Source organism: Glandiceps talaboti, chromosome 9 (genome assembly GCF_964340395.1).
Source record: "Glandiceps talaboti chromosome 9, keGlaTala1.1, whole genome shotgun sequence".
Taxonomy (NCBI): domain Eukaryota; kingdom Metazoa; phylum Hemichordata; class Enteropneusta; family Spengelidae; genus Glandiceps; species Glandiceps talaboti.
The window spans coordinates 14,155,161-14,170,157 of NC_135557.1; the positions used below are offsets into that span (position 1 = coordinate 14,155,161).

At 36.9% G+C, this 14,997-nt stretch overlaps 1 protein-coding gene across 1 annotated transcript; it reads left to right on the forward strand.

Moving 5' to 3' along the window:
- The first annotated feature begins 1,156 nt into the window (after positions 1–1,156).
- Positions 1,157–14,622, forward strand: LOC144439845 (RYamide receptor-like). The gene is made up of 4 exons (XM_078129079.1): positions 1,157–1,501; positions 10,451–10,864; positions 13,306–13,521; positions 14,428–14,622. The coding sequence occupies exons 1-4, from the start codon at positions 1,157–1,159 to the stop codon at positions 14,620–14,622; spliced, it is 1,170 nt and encodes a 389-aa protein (XP_077985205.1).
- The last annotated feature ends 375 nt before the right edge of the window (positions 14,623–14,997 follow it).

Here is a 14,997-nt window from a genome sequence, read left to right on the forward strand (position 1 = left end):
ATCACTAGACTATCAGGTTGAACCATATAGACCCTCCACCCACGAAAATATCAGCGGCTGCGAGACTCGTTAAATACACTTTCAGATCTGTGGACAAGTTAATCAACTTGAAGTTACATCAACAAAAAGAGACATAAGTACCATCTGTCCAACTAATGTACGACCATGTGTGGGCGCAGCCAGCTAGACAAGCATACTATAAAACAGTGAGTGCCAAATTCAAACCACTCCTTGTTCCCCTTCATTGTTCACCAATGAATCATGTGTTCAACCATAGACCCTCCACCCACGCATGGTCGTACATTAGTTGGACAGACGGTACTTATGTCACTTTTTGTTGATGTAAGTTGATTAAATGACGCCTTTACCAGACATGTTTGACCATAAATCCTGAACGATATTGGCCGTAAGTGAAACATCAAGCCTACATCATTTTAGCTGTAAATGGTTACTTTGCAATGTGAAAGACAACGTTTAAACAAAATGGTGTTAATCTGTAAATCCATAATGAGATACTTTCGTGACTCTGTTTCTCGTTTGCTCATTGACCCTATCGTGTAGGATTTATGGTTTGCGTAAGTATTGTGTTATTCTTTCAAGTCATAACATTCCACTCAATTACACAATGGAAGTATAATTCCATGATTACACTGTCTTGCAATCTATCATATGAATGCATATACATAACATTTGAGACCCATACGGTTTCCATAAAGTCGTGATTATTGCCAGTACTCGCCATATGTTTGCCAGTACTCGCCATATGTTTTTAACTTTGTTATCATTTTTTATCGTATGCTATTACATCGTTTGGCTTATTTCGGTGTTCATTTGTTGGTGAAATCGTTGCTAGTTAAACACGTTTTGTTGAACTTCCATAATGTGTGTCTACGGTATTAAAGTTATCATTGCTCTTAATATGTACAGGGTCTTGCGTCATAGACTCGGGCCGTTTGGGTTGAACAAGTAGATGTCTAACTGGCATTAAGCATAAAACACCGAAACTGGCAAGCTATTCACAGACACGTTAACTTTCCCTGGGATAAAAGCCAACAACACAACGTAGGAGGCGCTGTTGTTATCGCATGTATTGTCATCCCACCTATAAAAACTGAACTCGTTAGAACATCCGCTTAGACGAGTAAATGCGCTTGCCATGGATCCATTTCTTAATGTTACCTCTTGGTACTTGAATTGTTCAATAATACCATGCACTAGCTATAGTGGAGTGGACGATACCTTAGCACAGTACGAGATCGTTTTGCTGATAACAGCGTATGTCATAACTTTCATTCTCTCTATGTTGGGTAACTGGGCTGTTATTATCGTGTCAAAGAAATCCAGTCACTTGTCCACATATCTGAAAGTGTATTTAACGAATCTCGCAGCCGCTGATATTTGCATGGCAATTTTCTGTATGCCGTTCCACGTACCAACAGCTATACTAAATGAGTGGACATTCGGTGATGTCATGTGTCCCATCACGAAGTACGTACAACAGGTATGTATAAATACTACCTACCTTTCCTCTCTTTTTTGAATTCTGTGCCAACATTAAACCATGTACATATCCATCAATACTGGGACCCCAACATCTAAACGTAACACGCGACACATTCACATGAGATGATTTTAAAAACATGCTATGGTGTGCAACGACTCCCGTACACCACGGAGGATTGGGAAAGGGTGGGTATAGGGAGAGCCCGTTTTCGTTGGAAATAAGTCTAAATTACTATTTAGATATATAATATTACTTTTACAATTACGCCTAGAAATATTACCTTACGAGTGACAAAGGAAATGGCTTCATTTAATGCTTTTAAAAAATGTAATAGTTTTAACGCGTCCAAATATATTCTAATACCCGTAAATTTCGCTTACGTGTGGGTGAGTGGGAAATTATGCACATTTGAACGTATAGAATAAAATGGTTTTATGTGGGCTTCAAAATATCGTCTCACGTTGTGTTATTTTGTGGATTTAAGGATGAAGAAAAATAATATTAGCAGACGAGAAAATACCTCTTGATCACTCTAACCATTTCCCATTGTTTTAATAGCGGTTCAGATTGGGATTCAAATTTGGCTGTCGAAACCAGAGCTATATAATAAAAAAAAATGTTTATTTAGTTGTGTGCGAAAGTGAAAAGTATGGCCCAGTACAATCCTATGTAATCCATGTGAATTTACGTATAAGATAAAGGTAATGTAAGGGGCGAGATCAATAGTTAAATATACGATAAACATCTAAATTCTTGTAGTTGGGTCTCAGACCGTCCCCATCCCATCCCCATTCCCACCCCTTCTCACTTAATTAGCCGAAATTGAAAATTGTTTCAAAATTCCAAACAGCACAATCAATTTCAGATAATGTAGTAATATGTACTGCTATAAATACAAAGCCAGTATGTATTGAGGACAAATCGTCACTTTTATTGACACAGTGGTATAAATTTACCTGCGCTTAAATTCATCCATTTCTCAATTTGTATTTTTTTAAATAAATATTTGTATTTAGGGGAAAGCATTCCATTAAATGTAAAAACTTTTTTGTAGGACGAGAACTAAAATCCCCCACCCCCTCCCTCCCCCACCATGCATCGAACTAAAAGAATTTAGTTTTTACCCTACATTGAACTATTGATCTCGCCCCTAAGAATCTAGAATGAAAACTCATGCTTTTACGGTTGAAGTAACAATAACAATACCCACTCGTCGATTTGTGCCATTGTTTGGTCTTAGAAACAATAACTATTGTTTCATTTCTTGGATCACTGCATATAAAAAATTGTACGCGATGCAATATAGAAATGATGACATACTTTTTCCATACTATCGTAATTAAAATTAAATATTAACCGTTCATTGAACATGAATCCACGGTATCATGATTTCAGATTATATATATATATATATATATATATATATATATATATATATATATATATATATATATATATATATATATATATATATATATATATATACACACACACACATCACACATACAAACCGCTGCTTACACAAATGAGACAAAACGTTGTAATCTCTGTTTAACTGAGAAACTATGTATAATCAATGCTGAAAAGAGCATGCTACTGAACAAGAAATATGTTTTAGTCTCGAAATGTCGCCATCAAAGTAAATACTCCCTTGCCAACTATAGAAGTAAATCTCCGCAAGGAATAGTTTAGTCTGACCATCATGTTATGCAATATATACACAAACATTTAAGTGGATATATCGATCTTGACAATCCCGATTTTATCAGTCGTCTGATGATCGCTGAGGAAGTGTGAAACTCTGCATCGAGCACTGTTCTCTCCAGCGAGACACTTATACTTATATGAATATATATATTAAATGCCAATGAAGATGAATTACATTGGGAAAATGTTGTGATGTACCTTGAAACAGCAAAATATACATTCCGCGATGCGATGACAAACTCGTGATTGATTGATTGAAATTAAAAAAAACAAGATTACTAACAAATATAAAACTTTTAATATTATTAAAAGGAATAACTTGAATGTGACTGAATTACAGATGGGAAAACACTATTGCTAAAACGTGACTTGGCTTTTAAAAGAGCGACATATTATGACACTGTTTCACTAACACGTGTTGGGAAATCTGTTTGCAGGGTAATCTTCTAACTGTATGTGAGATTTCGTCAACAATTGGAGATACTCTGTTTAGTTTGCCACACGCACAACCATACAGGATTTAATATTTAATATCACAATGACAGCTATTGGCATTACTCTTTTGGTGTATAACAAATTGAAACATCTGGCATGAAAACATATTTATATTACAACGGAGATATATTTATATCACATGTATATCACGTGAGTATCAACAAATTGTCGTCAAACTCAACAATCTTACTAGCATTGCTACATTTTGTCGTACAGCTCCACAATGGCCTTACAACTCTAGTAGCGATCGAGGCTTCGGTGTATTAACATCGTCTGTCATGACAAAATTCTTGCCAACGTTGTGATACTTTCCTTTGCGTGAGCTGCAATTATCTATCGTGGCCAAATCATATACATTGTAATAAGGTACATTGATTTTTTTTTCAGGCAGATCAATATCAAACAATCGTATTTTTTTTTGTCGTGACAGATGATCAAGATTTTCACAGAGTCAGACGATAAGCTTTAGCAAGCTGTCAGACATTTGTCAATTGAAGCCAGAAACTAGAATGTAGCAATGTTGGCGAGATATTTGTCAAACCAGATAACAAAATGTAGCCATCTTAGTGAGATAATTGCCAAAACCAGATAATATAATGTAGCAATCTTAGTGAGATAATTGTCAAATCAGATAATAAAATGTAGAGATATTTGTGTGATAATTGTCAAACCAGATCATAAAACGTAGCGATATTTGTGAGATAATTGTCAAACCAGATATTAATGTAGCGATATTTGTGAGATAATTGTCAAACCAGATAATAACATTTAGTGGTGTTGGTGAGATATTTGTCAAACAATATAACATAGTGAGATATTGGCAAACCATATATAAGATGTAGCAATCTTAGTGAGATAATTGTCAAGCCAGATATAAGATGTAGCAATCTTAGTGAGATAATTATCAAGCCAGATATAAGATGTAGCAATCTTAGTGAGATAATTGTCCAAGCCAGATATAAGATGTAGCACTGTTAGTGAGATAATTGTCCAAGCCAGATATAAGATGTAGCACTGTTAGTGAGATAATTGTCCAAGCCAGATATAAGATGTAGCACTGTTGGTGAGATATCTGTCATGCCAGATAATAACATTTAGCAATCTTAATAAGATATTTGTGAAATCAGAAAATGAAATGTAGCAAATTATTGATGAGATTTTTGCCAGGCTAGTCATTTGCCATTCTCTATTGGTTCTCCATTGTACCTATTTTTAATATATAAAATCAAGTCAGGGGGCAATTTCCCAACTTTTTCTAGACAAAAGAAATCCAAAACAAACAGAGTTCGTTGAGAACATCGCAGGTGTGTCTGTTCTATTGTTATCCTTACAAAGTGGTTTTTGCTTTTATTTATGTGCCCACTTGCCCTTAAGACGCAATCACGCAATGTTTGAATGTAATTTACGGATCGATAAAGCTAGAGGACACATAAATACCTGATAAGGGGGAAGTTGTACTTTATACACTACTTTATACAATTTTGAAGAATTGCGCAGATGTATGATTTCAATAACTTCAAAGATCGTAAAGACACTTCATAAATAACAAAGAGGAAATGAAAATCTCAATCATGCCGCGGGCCCAACAGTATTACTTTTGTCCAGGATCCTCAAATGAGGCAATGCCTACAGTGCCTATACCGTCGATATTTATTAGTTCAAACACAGTGCCCCTAGAGTAAAAGATAGTAACAATAGGAGAATGGGAATATTTCTAATTTTTGGCATTAACAAATATTCATTAACAAGAACGTACGACTTTTAAAAACAGTGATATGCCAGTCCCATACCTCGCTTCCATGGGTATTATAAGATTACTCTTAATGTCTCTGGACACCATGAACTGAATTACCTCTGGAACATATTGTGTGTATATATTCAGACTATTAAGTTACATTTGTCTCTCGTGTTGATCAATTTAATTTCCTTCGTCGTTTAATTATCTAGTGAGTTTATCCTTGTATTGTCATTCTGCTTTGTCATTCAATACGGCTCTAGCAACCAATAATTTTATGATTAACAACACTGTTGTCCCTAGTCGAATGTCGTACAGATAACACGGTGTTAATTTCATGTATAATATATCGAGTGCCTTATATCGTGCCCGTAAAATTACAACACGAGAAACCGATATGTTTTCACAGGAGTATAGTTGTGTATTAGACCGTTCTGTAAATATTCTACAAATAGTACATGATTGCCATGGTTATTGCAGTGACACAGGCATCCCCGATATACATTGATTACAGGCAGGCAGGAAGTAAGGCAACCACCCACCACCACCCCCCCCCCCCACCCACCCACATACATACATACATACATACATACATACATACATACATACATACATACATACATACATACATACATACATACATACATACATAAACCATGCTATATCTCTACTGCCTTTAATGTGTGTAGTACCCTACCTATCACATAATGAAACTTGCACAGGAGTATGCTAGTGATGATGTGCATTTGTAATGACAGTATTTTGTTCAGTTACAAATATTCAACACAAACACTATGTTTACATCACACCACGGTCGAGTTAACAAATTCCCTCTATAATGGCAAACGTTGACCGTTAATATCCTGAAAATAATATCATGTTTTTCCTTATTGATCTTATTAAGGCAAGAATCCCTAGGTATTCTTTGAATCTAAGGTGTTCTTTAACATCGGTATGGAGCAGGCCGAGCATGGACATTCTCTTTTTTACGAGACGATTAATAACATTACGCAAAGAAACACATGGCAGATATATTGTGTAACTTCTATATAGGGTAAGATGAGTGACAGCTACTTATGACATATTACAAATCTCGTTTATTTTAATTACTAAATGCCATTTTATTAGCCAGTCTATATATATATTTATATATTACAAATGTCATTGTATGCTATCTGTAACACTTAAACCATGTTTGATCGATTCCTTAATAAGGCACATATTGTTATATTGCTGTATATGAAACAAATAAACTAGTGGAGTTTTACCCTTGAGACGATAGCTGTCTAGTTTTAGCAATATTTCACCTACTCATCGATGCAATTTAAATCGAGTTACAGCAACTAATTATTGGACAGTAAGCGACAGCCTGACGTGTACTGCAAGGCTTCAATGCGTCAAATGAAGATGATATTCAGATACCTGTAGTAGGGCTGCCATATTTAAATATATGTTTCTCATCACCTGATCGAGCCTATATTTCTTCAATCAAGCTAAATTATTTTTTAAAATGACACCCTCTTTGGACGGAAAATAAATGGAGATTTGTGGGTTCCAAATTGGCTCTGTAGCTACCTTTCTTTCAAATTGAATAGAAGTTGTCAAGATAAATGATATAGTTTTAGAGAAATGTGTCATTAACTGCGGTGTTCTTCAGGGATCATCTTTAGTTACGATTCTTTTCCTTTTATAAATAAACGATACATCTGCATGTAAGTGTATGTTACAGCCCAAAGTGAGATTTCTATTAGCAAAGCCCCAATCTATTTGTAAAGAAATATCTTATTATGTTTAGACGCTTAAGTCGATTGCCACTGTTATTTTACTGTGATGTACCATACAAATTGTACACATTATTTTGATTTGATTTTGTTTGCTGAAGATACTGCTTTGATTCGTTTTTTTGTTTCAATTCTCACACAATTAACTTGTCCAACAATTTTTACCAAGGCGATGTCATGGATTGTAATTACAGTATGTTTGGATTCAGATATGACGCTGTTTATACATGTCGCCAAACACCTAGTTAGACTAATGGATATCTTTTATTGCAATGGCTCACATGGGTGTCAAGAAATGTCTATATCAGTAGAACAATTTATTGGAAGATATGTAAAGGAACACTGGTCGCTGGTTGGCATAGCAACTGCTAAATTTGAATGTATATGGTACAATAGCTTTCGTTGGAATTGTACAAAATCGTAATTTAACGGAATCTATGTCAAAACCGACCAAGTGTATTTTATCTATCAATTAATTATTACTAATACCATGAATGTTTTAGGATCAAATATTTTTTTTTAAAGTATACGTAGCGAACGTGTGACGTAAAATCTTTGAAAGGGCAAAAGCTTTCGCCATTGAAGGATGTCATGTACATCACCGATGCGTTGGAGATTGGTGTTCAGGTGTCTCCAATAAAGTGATAATGAAGCTGGCGAGCTACAGCCCATTGCAAGTTAGCGTTCACCTGGCCCTGTTTGATACAACCATGCAAAAATCAGTGAGATATATATGCCACACGCTTTTAAAATAACAAGAGTGAATGAATACAGATTTTGCGGTATTTTGTCTAATTGAAATGCACTAATTTGCCAACATTCATGATCCGTTTGCAAATGAAATACCTGGCACTTTAAAAACTAAGATATTGTGTATCAATAAAACAACATGTTCTTAAATACAACTTGGTATGATAGAAATCTCAATCAATAGATAGTAATTGGTGAATTTGATGTTTACAAAAAAGTAGTTTAAATGACGATATAATAGAGATGATTGTTCTTTGTCTTTACTAGTTCTCTTCTTCCACTTTTGATTGAGAAGCAGACATGTTTTGAACAAAACATTTGTCCTTCTTCAGTGTATTATATCGATACGTTAATTGATTATTAATGATACCATATATTTAATATAGAGACAGACAGGCAGGAAGGCAGGCAGGCAGACAGACAGACAGACAGACAGACAGACAGACAGACAGACAGACAGACAGGCAGGCAGGCAGGCAGGCAGGCAGGCAGGCAGGCAGGCAGACAGACAGACAGACAGACAGACAGACAGACAGACAGACAGACAGACAGACAGACAGACAGACAGACAGACAGACAGACAGACAGACAGACAGAGCCAAAACATAATTATCTTTAGGAGAGTTAAAAAGAAGAAGGATCCATGTGTATTGAAATCCTCAACTTCAAGTCATAAGTCACTATATTTGAAAGTTAAAGGGAAACAGATCAAGACATCAGGGATTTACTTAGTGCGATCGATAAACCAATTACGAAACGTCTGACTTTCTAACGGAATTTGTCACTTGAAAAAAAGAAATCAACTTTCCACAAGCGTGTAACTGAATAGTTTTGACGTCTTAATGAACGTACGAGGTGTCGGTTGAAACTAATACAGACGTTCGTCTAGAATGATTTACGTAGCAGCATTAAAAAAGAGGCTCACAATATATAGAGCTGAAACAGTTACTGGTAAATTGGCGTTGACTTAGCATTTCAATTATAGGACTCGATATTACTAGCACACACTCAGATACCTTCACCTGCAAAATATAACATTACACAGATGCCACGCACAGCTGTTATGCAGATATAGATTTAGTAAAACTGTGTTTTTTTGGTAAAATGCAAGTCAGCTCAATTTAATGAAAGCCTAGTGTATTCAAGTCATGTTCGATGAATAAAGTACTTTTTTATTGAATGTAGCCTGCCTGGTGAGTGGTATTCTACCACTTGAACTATCGGTCTACTCAACCAGCAACAACTAAGTACAATTTATCTAATTGAACAGACCTAGTTACAAATTAATCATATTGATCTAATATCAACAGGAAAGTAATCTGTTGAAACCATGCAAATTATTAACTCAATGGGTAATGATTTCTCCAAGAGACGTTTTCTAATGTCTGCAAAGGAACAACAATGCTCTTTTCAGTGTTCATTATCCATTTACTAAGTTTTAAAGAAATCAGTCAATGAATGTCCAAGATATGACTCCGGACGCACGCACGGGCGGACGGACGGACGGACGGACGGACGAACTGACGGACGGACGGACGGAACCCAATCTATAAGCCCCCGTTCCGGACTATGTCCGGCGGGGGCTAATAAGATGCAAGTTATGGAATCATCACTCATCATTCATTAAGTGTGATGAGACTCTTACAAGCCTTCAAGGAGATGTCAAATTATCCTAAGCACATTAATAATGCAATTTAATCTTATAAGGTGAAAACTTACCTCATTACTTCCACGAATACATCATGTCATCAATTATTGCTGCATTTTTAGTGAAACGACACGTTGCTCAATCATTGATAAATTGGAACGTAATTGGCGTCTATATAATTAATAATTTGACATGATTTTAGAAGAAAGAAAATGGTGAAATCGACACAACACGTACTCCACTGGAATGTAATATGTGATTGAGGTCAACGATTGGAAGTGCACTTAACTACAGTCTGTCTGTCTGTCTGTCTGTCTGTCTGCCTGTCTGCCTGTCTGTTTGCCTGTCTTTCTGTCTGTCTGTCTGTCTATCTGTCTGTCTGCCTGTCTCTCTCTCTGTCTGCCTGTCTGCCTGTCTGTCTGCCTGCCTGTCTGTCTATCTGTCTGTCTGTCTGCCTTCCCACCCGCCCGCCCGCCTGTCTGTCTGTCTGTCTTTATGTATGTATGTATGTATGTATGTCTGTATGTCTGCCTGTCTGTCTGCCTACCTGCCTGTATGTCTGTCTGTCTGTCTCTTTAATTTGTCTCCCACTTTCTTCTGTCTGACTGTCTTTGCAGCTGTCTGTCTGTCTGTCTGTCTGCCTGTCTGTCTGTCTGTCTGTCTCTCTGCCTGTCTGTCTGTCTGTCTGTATGTATGTCTCTTTAATTTGTCTCCCACTTTCTCCTGTTTTTTTCTTTGCAGCTCTGTCTCTCCATCGATCGCGATCGCGATCTACCTCTCGATCTCTTTCTCGACATTTATTTGTTATTTTGTTTTCTTTCCTTAAATAGGTGTCGATCATGGTCAGCACCGGTACTCTTATCGCCGTAAGCATAGATAGATACCAGGCCGTGATGAACCCTTTGCACAGGAGAGCTTCAGCGTCTCACAAAGGCTTGGTGGTATCTATAATCTGGATTTCCTCTCTGGTCCTGTGTTCTGGACAGCTGATTCGTTATCGGGCAATCCCATATTACATTGACTTCAACGTTAAACGAATTTGCGAAAGTGTGCTGCTGGTAAAGGAAGAAAGAGTAATATATGAGCAAATCTATCAACTGGTTAACTTTGCCGTGCTATTTGCCATTCCCTTCTTCACATTGGTTGCTATGTACGGGCGAATTGGGTATAAGGTATGTCGACATACTACTCCGGGAAATCAGGACCTGAATCGAGATGAAATCAACATGAGAATCAAAAGAAGGGTGAGTATGTTGCATTGTGGGTGTTTCCCTGGTAACAGTACAACCACCTTATACATATATGTGATTGTCTCAGATTTAAAGGGGCACAACCTAAATTTGTTATTTTTGTACTACGGCCTAAAAAATATTGTTGGGTTCCGGTTACCCGACCCCATCTAGTATTTCACTGCCACCCTAAAATTGTATAATGGCCGCCGAATATTGAGTAGACGGTGAACCCAAAATTGTTTTATTATTTCAAAAGGAACAGTAGGAAGCTTTCATATGGCAAAGGTTGGAGAGTGAATTTGCCCCGATATGCATTCTTACCATATTCAAGCATAATGAACAAACGAAACACAGGCATATAATATGACATTACCCCATGACACGCAAGTGCAAGTGTGGCCTACTCGTGGTATTTGCACGAGTGCCTGCATGCATTCTCGGCGCCCGTACTTTCACGAGCGTAGCGACAATTGTAGTAATATGCGCGCGCACAAGTCTGGTACATATGTAATAATTTAGTATGCGTATTCTAAAACGTCAAGTACTACACTAAATAATGTTAACTTGGCATAAAAGTGTGGATTCCATCGAAAAACTACACATAAACGGTTAAAGTTAGGCCTGGTCGGCTTGCCAAAGTTCAGCTTGTAGAAAAGCAAAGCACTTATATATATAATTACGCTATCGTCCCAGAGGCTATGTGTGGGATGAAAGAGAGTCCGAAAATGCGTTGCCATGTATGAAGACAACGTATATATTTCTATTATGTAAACCGATTTGGCGAGAATCGTAACTGTTACAGTAGCTAGGGGCGATTTCAGTACTAAATTTCGAAAACAAATACTTTAAGTAATAATACAGCTAAAATGATGTTGGCTTCGTGTTTCTCTCATGTGACATGACATTTAATACATACCCCAGACAAAACAAACAATTACATAGCAGCCGTGCTCTGTGGGGATGTAGAAGTAGTCAAGATGAAACGTTGATTATCAGTTAGAAAATACACATTTGCAGCCATAAAAATCATCACGCCCATGTGTAATGTTTTTCATCAGAAGTCACTGTAAAAGAATAACAATGCTTATCACAGTGTTCAGTGTGGTTGTGCAATGGATCATGCTGTGTTTATTGTGTCTCTGTTATTGTTAGTCTAGAGTTGACATATGTCAGTGTATGTGTCAGAAACGTAATGTTCCATTAGTGAAACACCAAGCCTGCATCGTTTTAGCTATATGACATATCCTAAGGGCATATTTAACGATCCTTTCCTAAGGGCATATTTATCGATCCTTTGAAGTGAATTGGATAAAGGGTTGATAACAAGAGAAGCGCATTTACAACGTTACAGCTAATTGACTCGCTAGGGGCGAGAGTATGCCAGGCGCACCTTGACCAATTAAGCCTCATTAAGCTACCTGTATACACATTTGAACATAATATGCCACATTTCTCAAAAGACAGTCTACCACTACTTTCTAACCACGAATAAAGTTGGTCTTTACCACGAAGAATAATTTCATCACCTGCATGCATCATTCTGGTGACTGGAAGACAGCATAACAGCCTGTAACAAACTTCGTTGGCTGGCGTCCATACTGTGTAGGGCGTGTACCACTAGTCGATACGTTTTTATCGAACTTCTTGGATGCGCAAAACCACCAATTAACATTTCCACACCACTCCAGATCGGGGGAAAACAATCTTTCCAAAGTTGGAGATTTTCCCAACTTATAAAAGTTAATAATTAATGAGATAATAACGAAGTCACGAACGTGACTCGAGTAAGGTTCTACTATCATTCGGTACATTTCTGCCTAGGTTCGTAGCTCTTGAGAGATATCTTGGACTTTGTTAGAACGTAAACATCTCAATGATGGACAGCTCTATGAAACTGTTGACTTCCAGCTTGTTACATTCGAAAGCGTTCAAAATATACTTGCCGTGTGCTGAAAATTCCTTTGTTTTTTGTCACATGATCGATTGTACGAAATCCGAAGAAGTCACTTTGGGGAACCGCATATATATGTAACAGAACGCGAGTGAATTGACGCGTGAAGGCATTTTGACCTACTACCGGTTGACCCTTGTCAATGAAAGTGCCGATAATGCGCGCGTGCACACACACACACACACACACACACACACACACACACACACACACACACACACACGCACACACTCACTCACTCACTCACTCACTCACTCAAAGACATACATACATACATACATACATACATACATACATACATGCATGCATGCATGCACGCACGCACGCACGCACGCGCACACATACACACACATATACACATACATACATACATACATACATACATACATACATACATACATACATACACACACATATGCACGCACAAAGAGGGCACCAGTGACGTCGTGTTTAAAATACACACATCATATTGATTTAACTGTTGTTGTTTTTTATTTAACAGATCCTTGTTATGTTAGTGATTGCTGTACTGGCGTTCTTCATCTGCTGGCTACCAATTCAGATATTTTACATTCTAGTCCAGTACTATCCGACGGAAGTCCTCAACCCCGACAACAAACCTGAGATGATGAGACTTTTTCATCTCATGACCTTTTTAGCCATGAGCCATAGCTTTGTCAACCCTGTTATCTACACGTTCATGATGGGACGGTTTCGGGTGAGTCAGTCATGTACTTTATCATTCATTCATTCATTCATTCATTCATTCATTCATTCATTCATTCATTCATTCATTCATTCATTCATTCATTCATTTTTAACGCGGTGTACATATTAAGAGTTGATTTCCTTCAAATCAACTGTCAAAATAGCTATATGTAAAGTATTCATATTCCGAGCAATATAAAATCATAAACCCTTTGGCATAAAAAAAAATTGTTTCGGATAACATGACTTCAGACAATAGGAAAGGTAGTGTGGAGCTTTAATTCAATTTACTCAAATAAGCATACGTCGCCAAGATATAAGATATTCGTCGGTCACAATACTTCCGAGAATATTTGATAATGTGTAACAGAAGTAAATAAAGACAAGTGTAAGTTAATTAGACTAACTCGTTATGCAGACTATACTGTTATACTATAAAAAGACCTGGTTTCTCTCTGAAATACATTTCTCCAGAAAAAAAGACCACAGTTTAGGCAAAGACATGAAGGTGTACATGGAAATAGAAATAAATTATCACCAGTTTACCTTATTGTATCCCTAAAAAATGTTTATGGTTGGAGTTTAAACTAGGGTCGGCGAGGTTATCAAAAACACGCTATTTTTTTTAATTGGCCTTTATCTTTTTTTTTCGATTTGTAATGCATGTCTCAAAATATACTGGTATAGTAAAATAGCTATAAAAGACCCCTTTGGAATGGTATATCAGTCGGTTTTGACCAGTGAACTTAATATATGCATACATTTCGTTAACTGGTCTAAATCTCTTGGTATACCATCTCCCGGGGGGGGGGGTATTGCATGAATATATCATAGCTTTTTAACCAATCAAATCGAGCATATCAATAAAATCAGCATATCAATAAAATATATTAATATGTTTAGCCTTTTTTTGCAGAAAGAGTTACGAAACATCACGTCGACCTGCTGCACACCAAGAATGGGTCTACTGGTAAGATCTTCAAGTACTCTCCGTGATGTCCTGTCCCGTATTGCTTCATCTCGCACAATGACGTCATCAGTAACAACGACACAGTTAAACAAAGGTATGGGCCGGGAGGAGATTGAGGAGGAAGGAGAAGGCCGTGTGTAATACTCGAAACCAGACACGCGAAAACACGAAATGTTTCGAAAAACTACTAGTCTAGGATCCGTAAAAACGAACACTTATACAAATAATAATATATAGAAGTATAATATTTTTAGCGATCACTACAGGCGTCTTTCGAAGTTTGTATTTTACACGTAAATCGTCAAACTATCACAGAGACATTCACTGCTTAATTGATGGATATCTTGTGGATATCTCCTAATATTTCGCGATCAAATTCACCACACAGCGACATTGGTTAATTACAGTCGCTGCGAGATATAGCATGTATAGAACAGCTACATATCATTAATATCACCGATAGGTGATGAAATACATTTTTTGAAAATGACAAAAAAAAGAAACATTTTTTTTTTA